Genomic DNA, 19,940 nt, shown 5'->3' with positions numbered 1-19,940 from the left:
TAACATTGTCCTCAATGTTCTAAAGATGAAATTAAAAGCATGAACAAGGAGAAACGGTTACTATTTGAAGCAAAAGAGTTAAGGAAGGATATTACCGTGTTGCATGAGATTGGGTTACCTCCCAAGAAGTGCTAAGTTTAAAGTCTTCAGCCAGACTAAGCAGGGATTAGTTACCACGTAGAATCATATAGAAGTAGTCGGAATAACTGTGGGTCATCTGGATCAAAAAGTATTACCCACAAGAAGAGGAAACTGCAACATACCAAAAAGATGCCGAAATACCCTTGTTTAAGACAACTACATCTAGTTGTGGCTCAGGTTCAGGTTCTATAACTGGGTCTAGATAACAGGTTTTCATCGGTTGGATTTCCTCAAAGATAAGATCCGGTTCAGGTATTAGAGTCTGGAAAAACTCAACTAAGAACTTATAAGCACATAACAACAACCTCAATAACCGAGGATCCTCTAAGTCAGTCAGATTTGACTCACACAGCTGACCAGAATGAAATAGGTGGTCTTCCTTAAGAAAATGTGTCGACCCTAATATCCTAAAGTGATTAGGTTTAGTCTCAAAACTTAATAACTGACACATCTTAAAATCAAAAGTTCCCACAATTGGTTGAAAAGTTTTTGGTGGGAAAACAAAGTCAATCTTGGTATCATAGCCTGGGTTAACCACATCAACCAGAGGATGGGTTTCTAACAACTGAGCTTCTTTCTGGACATCATTAGGTTCGGGAAAACGTGTATGAAGATAATCTTGTAAGATGGTTGAGGCACAAATGTCAAGTCCTACAGGAGGGTACTTTCTAAGAGTTAAAGCACACGGAGAATGATAATCACCCCCAAACTTAGAGTTTTCTGTGTCTCTAGAAAGACTAGTCACAACTTCCCTAATTTCTAGGTCATCAGATTCCTGGAAATGGTCAATAGATTCTTCTAAGTTGGGTTCATCCTCACTCATTTCTACGAGTTTATCATCTTCTAAGACTAGTGTTTCTAAATCGCTAGATTCTAAAACAGTATTCTCAGGGTAAACTCTTTCCTCTAAACCATCATCACAATCATATAAAGGATTATCAGAGAGGCTCATAAACTAAGGTTTTAATCATAGTTACCTCCTCTGATTCACGGATAGGCACATCAAATAATGGATTATCCAACATACTGCAGGCTAAAGGATCATGAACTACATTGTCTAAAACGGTGGTATCTCTAGTCAAATCCACATCCTTTTGAATAGGTGCATAATTATTAAAATTATTTGGATTTGTATTAGAAACAACACTATCATTATAAAGCTCAATCGGAGTAACAAATTCCTGATCACTATGCCTACATATTTCATGTTCTTCATCAATACTATCCTCATCATAATCATCACTATAATAACATGAAAATGATCGAACCTTATCAAAATAAGTAGTGTCTTTTATTCTAGACTCGTCCTCTAAATTAGGCAAATATTCACTATTGATATCAAGGGTAGAATTAGAAACTCTATTTTGGAAATTTAGATTATTTCGAGCAGCATTAGCCAACTGTTCATTTTCTGCCTCTAGACGTGCCGGAATTTCACTGAGCATAAGACTTATACATTCACCACTCTCGTTTATCATCTCAGAATATCGTGTACACTCTTCTTATGAACTATTCATTGCAACTAAACGTTTATACTTCCTTTCAATCCGTTGTTGGGTCTCTTCTAGAGATGGAACAGATTCAGAAATATCATAATCAGGACTAGTTTCCAGAAACGAGTAACTAGTACTACAATGTTCCTGATTTTCTTGCTCGTAAGACCAATTCTCGTGTGGATAGTAATTGGGCTCACCATGGTATGAACCATAACCTTGAAAAGGTTGGCGTTCCCAATTACTATTCCCACCATGGTCATAAAACTGATGATGTCCATATTCAAATTCAGGTCGATACTCATTGTATTGGCTTCTATCATACCAGTTCGACATTCTTAATTACAAGGGAATTCTACACAACCACAAACAAGGCCGACTCGACTCTACCAAAACAAACCTAAAGATTTCTAGCAAACAAAAAGCATGATGGCTTCACTTAGATTGTTTTCTAGACCAGCTTATATTCCTTCGAAAAGGAATTCGTTACAATTTGAGCACACCCCTCTGGAATCAATCCGAGCTAATGTAAGTTGAATCGAGGCGAGGGAAGCTTAGTAGAGCTTTGATACCCAAGGCATCACCGCATTAGAAGGCGGCACAGTCACGCATTCAACTCACAGAAACCATCATGAACTTTGAAGTGTGCTTAAAGATCAACCAATATTTTTCGAACGAGTTTCCTATTAAGCTCGTTACCTTATCGGTCTCGTTCTATTCCAAATTTTAAAGCTTGGGTTCGCGTTAGGTTTCGTTTTCCTAAGGCGGGCAAGAAGGGAGCGGTGATGAAATCCGAACCCTTATCTTGTATCGGCCAGGCCTTTCCCTTTACTAGGAATTTAAAAACAGTCCAAATTCGTCCTCAATCAATGAATCACCTTAAGGAATACAGTAAACCCGCTGACATGAGATTCGCGAGTGTTTCGATGGACTTACCTCCCGTACCAGACGGGGGATGAACCGTTGAAGTCGACTCGGGCCACGACTCCTATGTCATGTACGAACCCGAGGGGCCGAGACGATATAGTAATCATCGTCCTTCCCTGCACACAGTTTATATAAAAAAAAAAATTTAATAATACCCTTCCATAGGGTTAAAAAAAAAAAAGTCCAATTGTCCAGAATAAAGTCCAAATAAAAAGTCCAAAAATTATGAAAAATAAAGCCTATTTACAAATCCTAAAAAAATTATGTCTTTTTTTTTCTTATCTTTTAGCTTTTAGCTTTTAGCTTTTTGTTCCCAAGTCCTTAGTATTCCACTTCGAACCTGTAAATCAAAGACACAAAAAGAAACGTAAAAAGGAACAAATAATAGTAAAAAAAAATAATAAAAACCTAAAAATTCTACCTAAGCATAAATCCGCGTCGGCGGCGCCAAAATGATTAATGATTTTTCGTGGGTTGTAGTAATGAGGTTCAAACTCTCGCACTTGTGAAGATTAAATTTAAAGGTTTAATAAAATTATATACAAAATTATTAACAATGGGTGCGAGAGGTAACCAAGACACTAGATTCCACTATTATGCAAAATTGAATGATAAATATTTCAAAACTCTATTCAATTCTTAAGTCCTCTTTTATCTTTAATTCACTATCAATCATACAGATTCTCAAACATTATTTGTAAACCTTAAGCATAGATTATCAAGAGATTAAACCAAGCATAACCTATCAAACTGAATAAAAAATAATTAAGACAATCATTCAAACAATTTAAAACTCTGCAAAAGCAGCGATTAGGTGAATTATATAATTAAATGAAATAGTTACTCATTTATGTTGCGTGAATAGCTTCCTCCATTGCCTTGTTTATGAGGGAATTAGCTCATCATAGTATAAATGCTCTCATAATAATTTATTATAGCTCAAAAATGGTTTACAAATGATGAGAAGAAGAGAAAATGGTGTAAACAGCTAATGTGCGACCCACAAGAAGCGTCACACAAGAACGACACATATGAAATGTTGTAGTCTTTGGGAAACTACGACCCACACTCCACTGTCGCTGTCACTGTTGAAGAACGACAGTCTTTTACAGTCTATTGTTCTTCGTGTTCATCTTCATGCAGCAGCAGAAACAGAGTTTTGTTAAACTCTGATTTCGTCTTCTCTAGCTCTCCCTAGCTCCCAAAACTCTCGACACCTTCTCTAGTAGACCCAAAGAGCCTATTTATACCCAACAACAGCTCTAAATCTCGCCAATAACTCCAATATAATTCTTCATTATGCGGGCAGTGAATAACAATATTTTCCGAATATTTTCTTACCAAACTTGGAATTTCTTGCGTAAACTTCCTCCCTCCACGCTCCAAATCAATTCTTCACGACCAAAAGTGATGCTCGAGCCATTCCACATCATCATAACACGTCCATAACTCTCCATGACGCGTGATTATCATCCTCCAGTGCATGCTTGCCCTGTTTTGAACTCGAGAATCAAAACACGTATTCCAGCCAAATTTGATCGAAACCACCACCGAAAATTTGTTCCTTATGCCAAATCACATCTTTCTGCCAATTTTCAGCGATTGAATCGCACTCTAACCTATTCATTTTGACAATCAAAATTCTTCCAGTTGAAAACTTCATTTCCCGCCAAAAACACAAATTCAAATTGTTGAAGAAGGTGCCCCTTATCCAGAGTGCTGGGGTGCGAATATCAATTGGGGTGGAAATAATAATTTTTCTGGATTCCTCCGGAACATTTCTGGGACGCTTCCGGTGCATTTCTCCGGGGTGTAAAACACTGCTTTTTGAGCCCATTTCGCCGCAAGGGCTTATTTCTCTAAAATTTCTTACAAGAATAAAAATAACACAATAAGTACTTAATCGAGTTTAACAATACAGAACATTAAGAACAAAATAGACACATAAATGCGTCTATCAATCCTCAATAGGAGCAGGCTATCACCACAATGACCACCAGCGGTCCCGGTTATCCCCTGGCTGGTCGAATACATACCACGCCCTTCAAATGGCCACCGAACGCCAGCCCAAAGTTGGATGTCCAGGCTGGTGTGGAGCAGCTAAAAAGGATCGCGCGACAAGGGCCGGCCAAACCAGACTTAAAAACAGTCATGGCCGTCCAACTTCGTCGGCACAGTTGGACGGCGTAGATTGTTCCAAGTCCAGTCGGACAAGTACCATGGTGTACACCAACGAGCCCCCTTCCTACCTGCATAATCGATCCTCCCCTGACTTAGCCACGGAATGACGTGTGGTTTCCTGAAGTTGGGCCGGCGTGAGGCCTAAAGGTCGCAGGAAATTCCACTAAGGGTCCCAGATTGATCACGACCATCCAACTTCACCAGCATGTTTGGATGGCTTAGATCAGGCCTATGACCATCAGTAAGGTATCACCATGTTCACCACCGGCCCAATGTGGGTCCCACGTGGTCGTCCAATCCAAACGAAGAGCATAGCATGCAAATTCGTCCGTCCAAAGTAGCATGCGCGCGACCAACATAAAAGCCTAATTAGGGTTTGCGGCATATTACGTGTCGTAAATCGATCACGAGCGTCCATCTTCGCCAGCCTGGATGAAGGGTGCAGGAATAGAGTAAGGAGGTCCAGAGAGTATCTATATGATCATCGTGGGCCCGTCTACCTCTATGTCCGACTAACCAGAGCAAGGCAGGATCAGACGCCTCGGTTCGTGCGCCCTGAAGATGGCATGTCGCGCCCCTTTGGAAATCCTTTGCGGCACAGGATTCCTGTCGCAAATTGATCTCAGCCACTCCTCTTTACTGGTAAACTTGAGTGGCCTAGATCGCATCTTCATGGGGAAGTGAGGTATGGACATGCACACCGGCAAACCGTCTACACGCCTGCCCGGTTGGTCCTTCCAAGAACACCTCCCATGCTTGGTTTTGACCAAGCTGAAGAGTGATGCTTGCACCTCTTCAAAACCCTAAAACTTCATCAACGGTCGCAGATGAGTGTCATATATCATCTCATCCGTCCAACTCTACCAGCTTGGTTAGGCATCCCAGGCTAGGAGTTAAATGGCCAATAAGGTGTCGTGGTGATTACCATCCGTCACCCTACCACATCATGTGATCGTCCAAGGGAGGGCTTGCCTGTGCAACCTCCAAACTATCATTCGAAGATAGCTAAGCATGCATCTGTTCTAAGACGCTTAATCCGCGACTTACTCCATTAAGCCTTAAAACAACGGTGCTTCATACACATTGATTATATTCGATGTGTTACATGTATATAATACACACGATATTTCATGAATATCGACTTCCTAAATAACTTAGTTATTTAACCTAGCACCGTATGCTACCTTCTGTGGGTCCCACGATCCACACAATCGAGACATCAAGCATGTCACAAATTGGGGGATACATACTGGGGTATTGGTCTGGCGGTTTACAACGTGCAGCGTGCAACGCGCCATCACAATAACGTGTCAGGAAGACATGGACGGTTAGTGATGATGAGAGGAGTGGGCTCATACATGGTCGTGTGACAATCACTAACACGACTCCACTACTCCATCACTCTGCTTCCTCCACTTTTCACGAGAGACGTGGGTTAGGCTCAATGACTTGTATAAATAGGTTCTCCTCCCTATTTTCAAGACAGACAAGAGAGAAACCAAGTGTTAATACAACGTATTCAAACACACATAGCTGATTGCTTACATCCTGCAAGCCAGTTCGGTATTCTGATACAAGTCATAAGTAGCCAACACCTTCACAAATCTCAACACCTTCTTCGCTTCCCTCCCTAAGATCAACCCCATCTCCTTCAGTTTGTCACCGAAGCAAGTCTGGAACGACCATTTCTTGGTTTAGGCCAGAATTGTACAGATTGATCTCTCGAATCAGAAAGCACTCCCGTGCAGTGAATTTGTTTAGGGTTTAGATTCATTTCTCATCCACACACACCCCAAATTTACCAAAACCAGCAAAAATAGTTTTCACCCATAAACAGGAATAGATGCTCCAAGTACTAGCAAAGAGGTAAAATTTGTCAAGGCTAGTGATTCTTCTCAACAAAAGGTTTCCACTGATGGAAAAAGTGAAATACCTTCTCCGGCAGTTAAGGTTCAAAAGAGCAAAGTTTATCAACCTCCAAAACCAGCACACATGAATCTGGGTAAGAACGTTCCTTATATTTGTCATTATTGTGGAAACAAAGGTCACCTGGAAAGAAGATGTCGTTTTCGTATAAGGAATGAAAAAACTTCATGATATTCTTGTTTGGGTGTCAAAAGAAGTTGTTAAACCGGGATCATATGTTAAGGCTAACACTCTTGACATTACGGGTTTTAAACGTCCAACCTTTAGGCAAAGGAATCAGTGCTGTGATAATCCTAGAGTTGCCTATAAACGTCATACGAAGCCTTTTCACAATCGTAATGGTTATCAAAAGGATAACTTCGTAAAGACGAAGACAAGATCTGATGCTCCTAATTGGACAAAGACTAACTTGCAAAAGAATAGTCAATCCAATTCTCTTCCGGAAAATCTTGAAGAGGGTAATGGGAAGAAGGTTCCGACTATTCCTAAACGCACTCAGAAGTGGATACCGAAGAAAGACAATGATGGTTTGAGTGTGAAAAGGAATGATCTCCCAGAAAGTTCCATGACTATGGAGAAAGCAATATCCATGATGCTGGAACTTAAAGAGTTCTTTGGGAAGATGAATTTGGATGTGAAAGGTTCTAAAATTGATCTCTTTCATGATAATCCAAAGGTCACTTGTTGTGAGCAAGACTTTGTTCACCCCAACACAACTTGATTGTGTTGGAAGTGCATCCTCACCAAGGAATGCCCTGCTTTGTATACGGTGAGGGAAGCACAAGAATTGGGGCACACAGATTATGTTCGGTAAAGCGGTAGAATTCGATTGGATTCATCTAAAAAGGTATGTCTATAAACTTGAGCAAGATTTGTACTTTTATTTGCTTAGAATACTTATAATAATCTTGCTTATTGTTCATTTCTACCTAACTTGATCTTTGTTTAAGGTTCTTAAATGTTTAGGTTTGAAAATAATAGTCGGGATGTTTGGACTACATGGCACACATACCAATTATGCATAACAGCATTCAAAATCAAAATACAGGGGTTTAAGTTCGCAAAACCGTATGCATACTTGGCGTCGATATTCGGTAAACTTGTTTTGGACGTAACTTCTTCGTCCGAACTCGGATTTACCTCATTCTTTTTAAATTCTCTTCCCTATTGAATTCCCTTCAAAATGTAGATGAGAATTGTCGAATTTGGATGAGTTAATATTGGTCTTTGTCTTGTCTCTTGTTTTTTAGTGTTTGCTCCATTTCGTTGCACTTGTTCTATTCTCTTGGACTTGGGCACTGGGATTCTTGGAGAAATCCTATTCTAAGCTATTTTGTGGCTGTTACAAGAGTGATGTTGGTGAATCACATAGAAGGAAGTTCGATAATGGGTAGTAGTTCACATTGCTATATATTCTTGAGTGTTCACAATCATCTCATGTGAACTATGGTGCATAGTCATCAATGAATTTGTATGTTCTTCTTTGTTAAGGAAATCTTTTTATACGCTTTTGGTAACAAACTCTTGGTATAAATCCGTGCGAAAAAGATTGATTCTACCTTCTAAGGGCAAAGATTGTTATTGCAGTATTAATCTTTATGATTTTGTGATATTGCAATTGTTTATGGGATATGTATTGTTTGCGTCCGTGAACTTGAAGGTCCCATTTGTTGTCAAAAGTAAAGTCATTATGAATTGGTTTTCGTATTGATGAAAGGACGAATGGACTTTTGACAAATACAAAAGTTATGCCTATACAGTCATTTATTTGATGGAAAATAGGATAAAATCTTTTGTGTGACAAGGATAAAGTCTATTATGTCATTATGCAAATAGTGATGGAAAGATATAATAGATCCTTGTATGTATTCCATGGTATTGATCTTCATTGATCCATTCTTTTTGTATTACCGTGAAGGCTCCATTGTGTGTCTTATGTTGAGCACGATACAACTAAGTCGATTATTATTATTGGCTTTGTTGGTTGTTCCATATGATGCTATATGTTGAGCATTATGAACTAAATTAATCATCTTGGTTGGTTATTTAGTTATTTGCTCCGAAAGTATTCTTTTGTCGAGCAAAAATTTTGACGATTAAATTTATTACCTTTGTGATTAGTTTGATTGTTTGTATTCTAATTAGATTAATCATAGGTTCTCTTGTAATTAATCTAGTTGAGTTTTTCGTATATTCCACAAGTTCTTGTGTTGAGTATATGAACGGTTATACTAATCATGTTCTATTGGTTGATGTAGTCGTATATTCTGTAAGGTTTTCCTTATGTTGAGTATTTGAACGATTAAGGTAGTCATCTCCGTGTGGTTATCATAGTCGTAGCTCCGTGAGTTTTCTTTTGTTGAGCACAATCAATTAAATTGATCACTTTTGTGGTTTGATTTAGTTGTGTATTCCGATTAAATTAATCACGGGTTTACTTGTGATTAATTTGATTGAGTTTTGGATATAGAAAATCATTTCCATGGTTTTTGGTGTCCAATTAAAAAATCCTTCTTTTCTTTCGAAATTAAGGTCGCTCTTGTTGTTCTTTCGGGAATGACATCAAATAGGGGAGAGTTATTTTGAACTTGTGCTTAATGGTAATATCTTGCGGGGTGTGTGGATGTGGATTTTTATAGGGGTTATCTTGTATCTTAAAACTCCTTGATGAATGCATTTAGCTTCGGCTTTATGATTGCATCTAATTAAGTTGGTATGTATTTTTTCTTTTAGTCTATGAAATATATCTTGTGGAAATTTCATTATGATCCCGTTCTTTTACCTTTGCCAATTTTAATGACAAAAAGGGGGAGAAATAATGTAGTTCACACTACAAATACATATGGTTTTCGGATCATTGTGTAAGGGGGAGTGGTTTCCATGATCGAGATGGAGTATTGACTAGGGGGAGTGATACAGATCACCATAGTATTGTTGTTAAAGTTGTGATGCAATTGGACTTTGATGTTACATAATGATACTATGACACTGTATAATAATGATCGAGAATCTCGATTTCTCTAATTGTTATAGCTACGGATCTTCAACAACGGTGGTGCTAAACTTACAACCTTTGGGATCATTGGAGTACTTGGAAGGACGAAGATTTCAAGGAACGTTGAAGATTAGATTATGGAATAGGAGCCACTAAAGTTTATCTTTTTTGTATTACATATGTATTAATAGTTTTGTCACTAAAATTGACAAAGGGGGAGATTGTTAGAGTATAGCTCGGTCGACCTCGCATGCGTTGGTATATCAAGCATGTTTGTCAATGTTAATGATCAAAACTATGAGTCTTGATTTCTAGTCTAATATAGCTAAGTCTCGGACTAGGATAGAAAAGCATAGTTGAGCTCAAGGACTTCATGGCGATTCATCATACAACGACGAAGATCTATTCAAGGAACCGTGGAACTTCATCAACAAAAAGGTATGTGGAGACTTGAACTTATCTATCATTTAAAAGTCTATCTATTATATCTCATACTTCTTATGAGACAAAAAGTCGTATGCTATATAGACTAGATCATACACATTTGACATTTCGAGCTGAGTATTCACTACTTATCTTTTTCTCGAAATCGTGTGTTGGTAAAGTCTTTCGCTTTGATCAAGTTTATCTTCACCTAGTGACGAAAGTCATGAAAAGTTTCAATTACTTTAAGAATTGCTCTGACGTGAAACGGTCTGTGAATAACGGCTATATAACGTCCTCGGAGAATGTCTCAATGATTGGAATGAGAGTTTAGATTACATAACCATGTATTCCTTAATCCGAAGTTTTCGAACTTTGTTGATTGAGAGAAACCGGAGGAATTGGCTTTGCCAATTCCCCGAACCCAGTTTGCGAACTCAGTCCGCGAACTGTCGGAAGTTCTTATACCGAGAATTTCTGCTGGGATTCCAAATTCGTTCGTGAAGTTCAAGTCCGCGAACTGGCGGAAATCTCTTTGCCGAGATTTTCTGCTGATTTTAGAAAACTATGTCGGTTGCCTTAAGTCTGCGAATTTGTTTGTGAGCTTAAGTGGTTATGATTTAAATATGTGCTTTGAACATGAAACTTAAATTACTAAGGAATGCTTTATGCAAACCGTGGCTATAAAGTTCATGAGACGATTCAATATAATCGAATCATCTTTGTTTCAATTGTGTCTTGTGTAGTTACATAAGATCTCATAGCAATTTAACAACTCTCTAACTAGTTCATTTGAGTCAATTGAACTAGTTATGGTGAAGAAGAACTAGGTTAATATGAATTGCTCATATGGTTAAACTTTTGGGTTACTATGTTGAACCAACATATACATACACGTTTGGGCACGGTTTTCAAAAACCCAGTAAACGTCTACCCAAGTGTGTGTGAAAAGCTAAGTTTTCGATCTAACGGTTGATAAATATTAGTTTGAATCTAAATAAAGTTTTCATCTAACGGTGAATATGGATTGCTTTGTAACTAAGGCAAAACCCTGATTTGAAGGCTATATAAAGGAGACATCTAGCATTGTGCAAAACTAATCCCCACACGTCTGTGTGATACTAGTGCGCTCGCTAGAGTCGATTCTCCTTTAACCTTTGGTTTTCTTCTCTAAAACCAGGTTAACGACTTAAAGACTTCATTGGGATGTGAAACCATACTGATACTACTTTTATCGTAGTTATGTGATCTGATCTTGCATCTTCTATCGTACGAGTACAATCTATTGATTGGCTTGAGATCGTGAGAGTTCTCTGATAGGCAAGATAAAGAAGTCACAAACATCTTCGGCTCACTGTTTGTGATTCCTCGACAAACCTCTTGTGTAGTCAAGAAGTATTTTTGAGAGGTGATTGATTAATCTAGGCTGTTCTTCTGGAATATAAGACCGGATTATCAATTGGTTCCTGTTCACCTTGATTTTATATCTTAAGACGGAACCAAAAAACTTAGGTTTTTTCTGTGGGAGACATATTTATCCTTTGATAGACTTTTCTGTGTGAGACAGATTTGTTTATTATCAAGTCTGTGATTTTGGGTTGCAGCAACTCTTAGTTGTGGGTGAGATCAGCTAAGGGAATCAAGTGCGCAGTATCCTGCTGGGATCAGAGGCGTAGGAGTACAATTGTACCTTGAATTAGTTGGAGACTTATTGGGGTTCAACTATAGTCCAATCCGAAGTTAGCTTGTAGTAGGCTAGTGTCTGTAACGGCTTAATACAGTGTGTATTCAATCTGGACTAGGTCCCGGGGTTTTTCTGCATTTGCGGTTTCCTCGTTAACAAAACTTCTGGTGTCTGTGTTATTTCTTTTCCGCATTATATTTTTTATATAATTTAAATAATACAGGTTATGTGTTAAAGATCAGTACTGCGGAATATTCAAAAGTTCATTCTATCTTTTATCAATATTTGCATAATGACATAATAGACTTAATTATACATATATGGGACAATCATAGTTCACGGACGTAAACACAGATATCCCATAATATTTTTTGCAATATATAAAACCAATAAAGATTAATACTAACTTAGTATTTAAATTAATAAATATAAAACATTGCAAGATGAAAATCGTTGGCAATATCTATGTGTAGTCACAATATATGATCTTCCAAACCCTAGTTATCTTTCTTAAAAACACAAGAATAAATTCTCATAGAAGTTTTCTAGACATTAAGACCTCTGAAAAATTCTTTATCGTCCCCGACCTCCTTGTCGTCAACAGCCATTGGAACATAAGGTTCATGAAGAAAGGAGTCAATTCCAACAAACCTTGAAGATTGATGTCGAACCATGGCCTTCTGAATTTTAAGAGTTCTTAAAACAATAGCCTTTATTTGTTGAATCTCCTTCCTTGTTTCCTTCAACTCTTCAAGAACACCAGAAAACTTTTGAAGATTAGAGGGGATAGCCCTTGGTTTCTTCATATTCTTCCCTTTTATCTTCAAAGTTGTAGAGGAAAGAGATTTATCTTTTTCCTTCATGATTGATGGCTTAATAATAATATTTAAATCTTTTCCATCAGAAGATAGCATGCTTGGAGTTTTCATTCCAATATGAAATTGTGAGAGATATACACAATTCAAGCTCTACAAGCAATCTTGTGATAAAGAAGAGTTTTCATGGAAGGAAAAAGGAATGTAGGGTTACAGAACCTGTATAGAGAGTAGGATTCATGTACGACCAACACTTAACCCTAAAGAAGGTAGAATTGTCGATTTTAACCCTCTTTCAATGACACAAAAGAGAAAACCTTTTCAATACCAATTTATGATATGAAAAGATCAACAGAATTCCAGAAGTCAAACATAAAATAAAACAAAAAGTTTTTATTTTCCTAAATCCTGATTTGTGCTCAACTCTTGTCCCTTTGACCAGGCACATGAGACAAGATGCACTTTCCACACAATTAAGCTGTGTTAGGGTGAACAATAATCTGTCCAGCATACACTTCTTGTATGGAATTCTTAATACCTCTTTTCGTAGATTGTTGAGACCTTGTTCTTTTCTGCAGAGGTCTATCTTTTCCTTTAGAAATTAACCTTTTCGGAGAAGAGTTGAGTTTACATACCTCAGATGTATTAGACTTCTGAACAAGTTTGAGCTTGTTTGCTAATCGATTTGTTCTTCGTTGAAGTTTGTAGACATATCTTATTTTAGTATGTATTTGAAACACTTAGAGAGTTCATGAACCTTAAAAGTACAATAAGAGCATGTCAATGTGGAGGATGGTTCAGACACCATAGCTGAGCATGCTGCTAAACATATTGAGGCACCTGAAATGATGAGTGCCAAATATTGCATATTTCTACACCTTTTTATTGGCATTTAACTCATCTTTTGCGCTTTAAAATCATATATTATCTCAAATTCTATATTTTCATTTTTTTCAAAAATAAATACTTGTACTAATTAATTTTGTGTTTTTAGGTACTGTTGAAAGCTAGATCTTCATGAGGCGTGTAATGCATTGCTAGGAAGATGCCGGTCACTATCTGAATGACTAAACAGATACCAGCTAGGGACCCGAAGCCCCACCAGTAGCTCAAATTTCTCGGGATTGGATAATCTATTAAATAAAGCTTGGAAGAATTAAGGAGCCAAAAGAAGCGGAGAATTAGTGACAACGGAAGAGAGACAACAAAGCTCCAGATGGGAGGCAGTGAAGACTGTCTTTTGCACCTCATCCGCAAGTGAAGAATGTTGCTTTCACGTCTCAAAACTAGAAGCGGGCTTGAGATTTTTATCCTTGAAGAAGACATGGGTTTAGAAGTATTAAATCCAAGATCCAAACCCGGCTTCATTATGAGCCGTCAGATTTGATGTATATCATTAGCAACCAAGGGCATCCAAACGCGTTCCATCAACATATGATGTATTTACCCAACACCGAAGCACCTGCTATTCACCTCTTATTCGAACAAGAGCCAAACAGTCCCTTTGTACGTCGTTCTTCTTATCTCCAGACTCTGCAAAACCTTCACCTCCATCTCCGACCAACTCTGAGCACGACCAACCTATCATCCATCCCTTGCAATCAATCAACCTCCTATCCTCTATCTATCTCCATCATAGCTTCTTCTCCACATCAGTAACTATAGAAGCTAGGGTTAAGATAGATAAGGCTAGGGTTAGCCTCAATAACTAAAAGAAAACATCAAATCAAGTGGCAGAGAAGAAATTGCAGAAGGGGTTTGTCGGAAAACACAATCTAAGTGAGCGGTTGTTCTCTAATTTATCATTTCTAGTATTTTTGAGAAGAAATTGAGGTATAAATAGGGCAACTGTTGTGTAACAAATCATCCAATCTCATCTGGATCAGTTAGTTATCTTAATACATTTGTGTTATAATCGTATTCATCATGTTCTAAATTCATCTGCTAGGGTTTAGATGAAGCCCTTGATTGTACGCTAAGATAGTCAGTTTTCATGTTGTTGTTCTTGTTGTGCTTAAATTGATTTAGGATTGATAGTTAGCTAATAGACCAAATGAACCTGTGATAAGTTGTATTGTAAGAAGACAACTTATACTAGGGGTGAGTTAGGGAGATTGGTTGACAAGTCATTCATTAGAGACCTCTCTGGAAGAAGATCTGTGCTTAATTGATGTAGGAAGGATTAGTTAGCTTTTTGATCGAATGAGCCTGTGATAAGTTTTACTGTAAGAAGACAGCTTATACTAGGGGTGAGTTAGTGAGAATAGTTGATAAATCTTCCATTGTAATCTTCCTTGAAAAGGAACAAGAACATAATTTGAATAAGTATTGCCTTAGCATAGGATTAGGATGTGGATTCAAATGCCCTAGTGCTCTCTAACCTTTGTTTACAACCTGTTCTTACTTCTCTTTTTACAATTTGATTTATTACTTATTCACTACCAAAATCTTGTCGTATCGACACCCAACAAAACCCCTTGTTGTCACTCTCACTTTGAATCAGTATAATAAGACCATAGCTTCAACTTACACCTACCTTGTCCCTGAGGATCGACTCGTGCTTACCCTATTTTACAGACTCGACATTGTATACTTGCAGTTAGCACAATTGTAGGCTTGTTTAAAGTTATACCAAGTTTTTGGCGCCGCTGCCGGGGACTCGGTAGCGGTGTAGCTGAAGTTCTTCGTCTCTTTACTGATTTTTATACCAAATTCTGTACATATTGCTTCAGTGTTAGTTGTTGTTTTAATTCTTTCTATCATCTACATCATCATATATTTTGCATAGTAATACTGTCTTTGCGCGTAGCCTTAACATTTAATCATTCTGTAATTGTTAGCTGTAACTTTGTCCTGTATTTTGTCTTCGCATACTAGGATTTCTGTTGCTTTTCAGTTTGTAATTGACTCTCATCTGTAGCTTTGTCGTTGTACTGTAGTTTAGTTAGTCCATTTGTTCCTGCATCTTGCATCACGTTACACCTATCTATCTTCGCATCATGTAAGTTTCTTTAGCATAGCTCTGTTGTGTACTCCATCTGTTATATAGTATGCACCTGTAATATATCCATCTTAGTTGTAGATTTTGTTTATTTCTAGCTTAATCTGCATAACCGCATCTTATTTCAGTAAGTTAGCTGAGTCTTTGTCTTGTGTTTATATCAAGTTTGGGTGTGTTTTCATCCATAACTACTTCTGATCAATCTGCTGTAGTTTTGATTAGCTTTTTGGCCTGCTGTAACCTAGATGTTGTAAATTTTTTTAGCACAACTTAGGATTAAATTGTTTTCTGTCATCTGTATATATATATTCCCCCTTAGTAGTAGCTGTAATTTTTGATCCTTCCATTTTCAGTTACATGCCTTCATCTGTTTAGTTTTTTTTTTCGTTTGCCTGCATCATTCTGTCCTGTTCAGATCTTTCAGTTAGGAATTGCCTAGTTGTTCAAATAATTCATCAGTTGGTCCACAATATATTCCTTGCTGTTCTAGTTGTTAACCATCAGTTGTAAACAACTACTTTCTGAAATTCTTTGCCTTACTTGCACACTTCTGGGTAGCTGAAATTGCTCTCCGAGTCACCAGGTACCCATAATACTGTACTGCGAAACAAGGAAAAGGGGAGCTGGACAATTTATGGAATTGCCTAAACCCGGTTTTGCGTCGGCGGTTTGTTCTTCAACTCCTTTTTACACTTGTTGTTTATGTGATTAACATATCATGACTATAAGTTGATCTGGTTGCCTTGGTATATTTGGTTTCTATAACACCTGGGTGACATTATCACCTGCTGAAATTGTTATTTCTGTGCATGCATTTGTCAAAGTCTGAAATGTTGATCATTGAATGAACTTTTGCTTAGTTTAGACAAACATTCACATAAACATCGTGTTTGCTTGTACATTGGTGACCCTACTGGAGCTTTTCTTTTAATCCTGCAACTCATAGCATCTGTGTTCTTGATTCGTTCATATCTGAACTACACAATTGCTTGCTGAATTTGTTATTTTGCTGTGCATATCTTGATCCCAGCAAAACTTGTATTTGTGTGCATCCCTCCCTGGAACTGACTATCGTTTGCATATGCACTAACTCTCTGAGATGTGCAATTTCATTGTGGCTGATCATTACTCATTTGTTTGAATCTGAGTGCTTCATTCTCAAAGCTAGATTTTGGTTCATATAAGCTTTACTTCCCTTTTTGAAAATTGTTGGTTGTATGAGTGTTTTATCATGATTAATGTGCTATCTAGGGTATGATTGTGACCTTTAGGGACCAAACAAATCGATTAGTTAGAATCCATCAAGAGGACGTAGTCGACATACCTAGTTCTGAAGTAGACAGTCCTGACCAATCTGAGACCATGGGTGAAGAACTGAACCACCCCCGTAGTCTCAAGGACTACATGTACCCAACTAGGGCAAGCCAGCACTCATGCATTATTCTACCAGCTGATGCTGGTCAATTTGAACTAAAAGCTAGTACGATTCATATGTTGCCTGTGTTTAGAGGGGTTGATGCTGAAAACCCTTACCACCATGTAAGAAAATTTAAGGAAATTTGTGGGACTCTGCGTTTCAACCAAATGCCAGAAGAGTCCCTCAAACTGAGACTATTTCCCTTCTCTTTGAAAGAAAAGGCCAAGTCTTGGTTGTATGCCCTACAACCACAGTCCATTGCAACCTGGGATGCTCTTACAAAAGAGTTCTTCAAAAAGTTCTTCCCAAACCATAAGACTGCGACAATTCGTCAAAGTATGAATAGTTTTGTGCAATTAGAGGGTGAAACTTTAGCCAAATACATTCAATGAATTATTGCTCCGATGCCCTCACCATGGATTTGAAAAATGGAGACTTGTGCAAATTTTGTACGAAGGCCTAGATGTCAGGACCCGAACCACAGTTGAGTCAATGTGCAATGGTGCATTTATTGACAAAAGTGCTGATGAGTCTTGGACCTTCTTAATCGAAGTCGCTAAAAAGACTCGGCGGTGGGAGTCCATTCGTGAACCTAAATAGACTTCCCCTGTAGCTAATTTCCATAGAATCGAGTCCGATTTTGAAGAAAAAGCAAATGTTGCATCCTTGGCTAGGAGAGTAGAAGCGCTAGAGCTGCAGAAAAATGTGAAAACTACTGCCCCTACTCTCCATGACCAAATTGAAATGGCCACTTGTGCCGCATGCTACAGTTCGGACCATCTAGTGGATAGTTTTCCAGACCTACAAGCATTTCATGAGTCTATATTTGAGAAGGCTAATGCTTTGTATCATAAACAAGAGAACAACCCTTATTCTCAGACCTACAACCCAGGGTGGAAGAATCACCCTAATTTTTCATGGTCTAAAGGGGCCGTACAAGGGGGTACAACGAGTAATAACCAAAAATCCCCAAGTACAATCACACTCTCAGTACCCTATAGAGAAAAAGCCTAGCTTTGAAGATAGTGTCAGTCTGTTGACTCAAAATCTTTTACAACTTCAAAATACCACATACCAACGTTTTACAAGTCTAGAACTTAAAATGGGTCAAATCTGTGATGCTCTAAATGAGAGAGAAAAAGGAAAACTCCCTAGTCAACCTCAACAAATTCAGAAAAATGCATTTCAGTGCTTGCCTCAAATCGCAATGAGAATCCTCATGATCATGTGAATGTTGTCACTACTCTTCGTAGTGGTAAAGTTATTGAGAAAAATATAGGTGTATCACAGTCAGTCGAGTCTAAGTCAGACTCACCGGTGCATACAACTCCACATAAAACATCCGGTGTGGAGAAGGAATCTGAGCATGATAGTGACTCTAAGAATTACACTGATGTTAATGTTCCTGCACCGTCTCATGTACCTGTTTCTCCATTTCCTCAAACATTGGTGCAACAGAAGAAAAGTAACCAATACAACGAGATATTGGAAATGTTCAAACGAGTAAACATAAACATTCCATTTCTCGAAGCAATCAGGCAGATACCTACCTATGCTAAGTTTTTGAACGATCTTTGCACACAAAAGAGAAAGCTCCATGTGCACAAACGTGCTTTTCTCACTGAGCAGGTAAGTTCCATAATTCAAAACAACATCCCAACTAAGTTTAGGGACCCAGGTTGTCCAATAATACCGTGCACCATAGGTGACCATGAGGTCGAAAATGCTTTACTAGACTTAGGAGCAAGTGTAAATCTATTGCCATACTCTGTGTATGTGCAATTAGGACTTGGGGAGATGAAACCCACTCTTGTTACGCTACAATTAGCGAACAGATCTGTAAAAATCCCTCGTGGTATTGTCGAAGATGTGTTAATCAAGGTTGATAAATTTTCTTTCCTGTGGACTTCATTGTGTTAGATACTCAACCTGTGCAAAACCCAGATAATCACATTCCTGTCATTTTAGGACGTCCTTTCCTGGAGACGTCCACTGCCATCATAAATTGTCGTAATGGAGTGTTGAAATTTTCTTTTGGTAACATGATTGTAGAACTGAATGCTTTTAACATTAGTCAACAGCCCATAGATTGTGATGATACTGAATTGCATGAGATTAACATGATTGAGAGTCTGATTCAAGACTCGTTGCCTGACATCTTATCTGTGGATCCTTTGCAAGCATGTTTAATTAGATAAAGTTGACTTAAATATTTTTGATTCTGAGTACATTAGTGAGGTTCACTCTTTGCTTGAATCTGTGCCACCCATGGACATTGCTAAATGACAGACTGCAGTGGAACCACTTCCACTCTCTGATTCCAAATCTGCCCCATCTCTTGTCGAACCACCTAAACTTGATTTGAAACCATTTCCCGATACTTTGAAATATGCTTTCTTAGGTTCTTCTGAGACGTTGCTTGTTATTATTGCATCATGTTTAGACACAAAACAGGAAATCCAACTTTTAGAAGTTCTTAAAGAACATAAAGAGGCCTTAGGCTGGACCATCTAAGACCTTAAAGGTATAAGTCCCACAATTTGCATGCATCACATAAATCTTGAAGAAAACACTAAACCATCTAAGGAAATGCAAAGGAGACTTAATCCCAACATGAGAGATGTTGTTAAAAGTGAGATTCTGAAATTGCTTGATGCGGGTATCATATATCCAATTCCAGATAGCCAGTGGGTCAGTCCCATTCAAGTTGTACCCAAAAAGTCTGGCATTACTGTAGTTCAAAATGAAATGAATGAGCTTGTCCCCACTCGTGTGACCACAGGGTGGCGAGTTTGTATTGACTATAGGAAATTGAACACAGTAACAAAGAAAGACCATTTTCCCCTTCCCTTCATTGACCAAATGCTAGAAAGATTGTCGAGACATAGTCACTACTGTTTCTTAGATGGCTATTCAGGTTATAACCAGATTCATATA

At 38.1% G+C, this 19,940-nt stretch overlaps 1 protein-coding gene across 1 annotated transcript; it reads left to right on the top strand.

Moving 5' to 3' along the window:
* Window positions 1-17,747: 17,747 nt before the first annotated feature.
* On the top strand, window positions 17,748-19,517 carry LOC113355714. Its single transcript, XM_026598644.1, has 4 exons — window positions 17,748-17,955; window positions 18,193-18,858; window positions 18,924-19,183; window positions 19,293-19,517. Exons 1-4 carry the CDS (start codon window positions 17,748-17,750, stop codon window positions 19,515-19,517), a joined length of 1,359 nt encoding a protein of 452 aa, XP_026454429.1.
* The last annotated feature ends 423 nt before the right edge of the window (window positions 19,518-19,940 follow it).

Source organism: Papaver somniferum, chromosome 1 (genome assembly GCF_003573695.1).
Source record: "Papaver somniferum cultivar HN1 chromosome 1, ASM357369v1, whole genome shotgun sequence".
Taxonomy (NCBI): Eukaryota; Viridiplantae; Streptophyta; class Magnoliopsida; order Ranunculales; family Papaveraceae; genus Papaver; species Papaver somniferum.
Note: the sequence above shows the minus strand (reverse complement) of the source record. Positions and strands in the feature narration are given on the sequence as shown.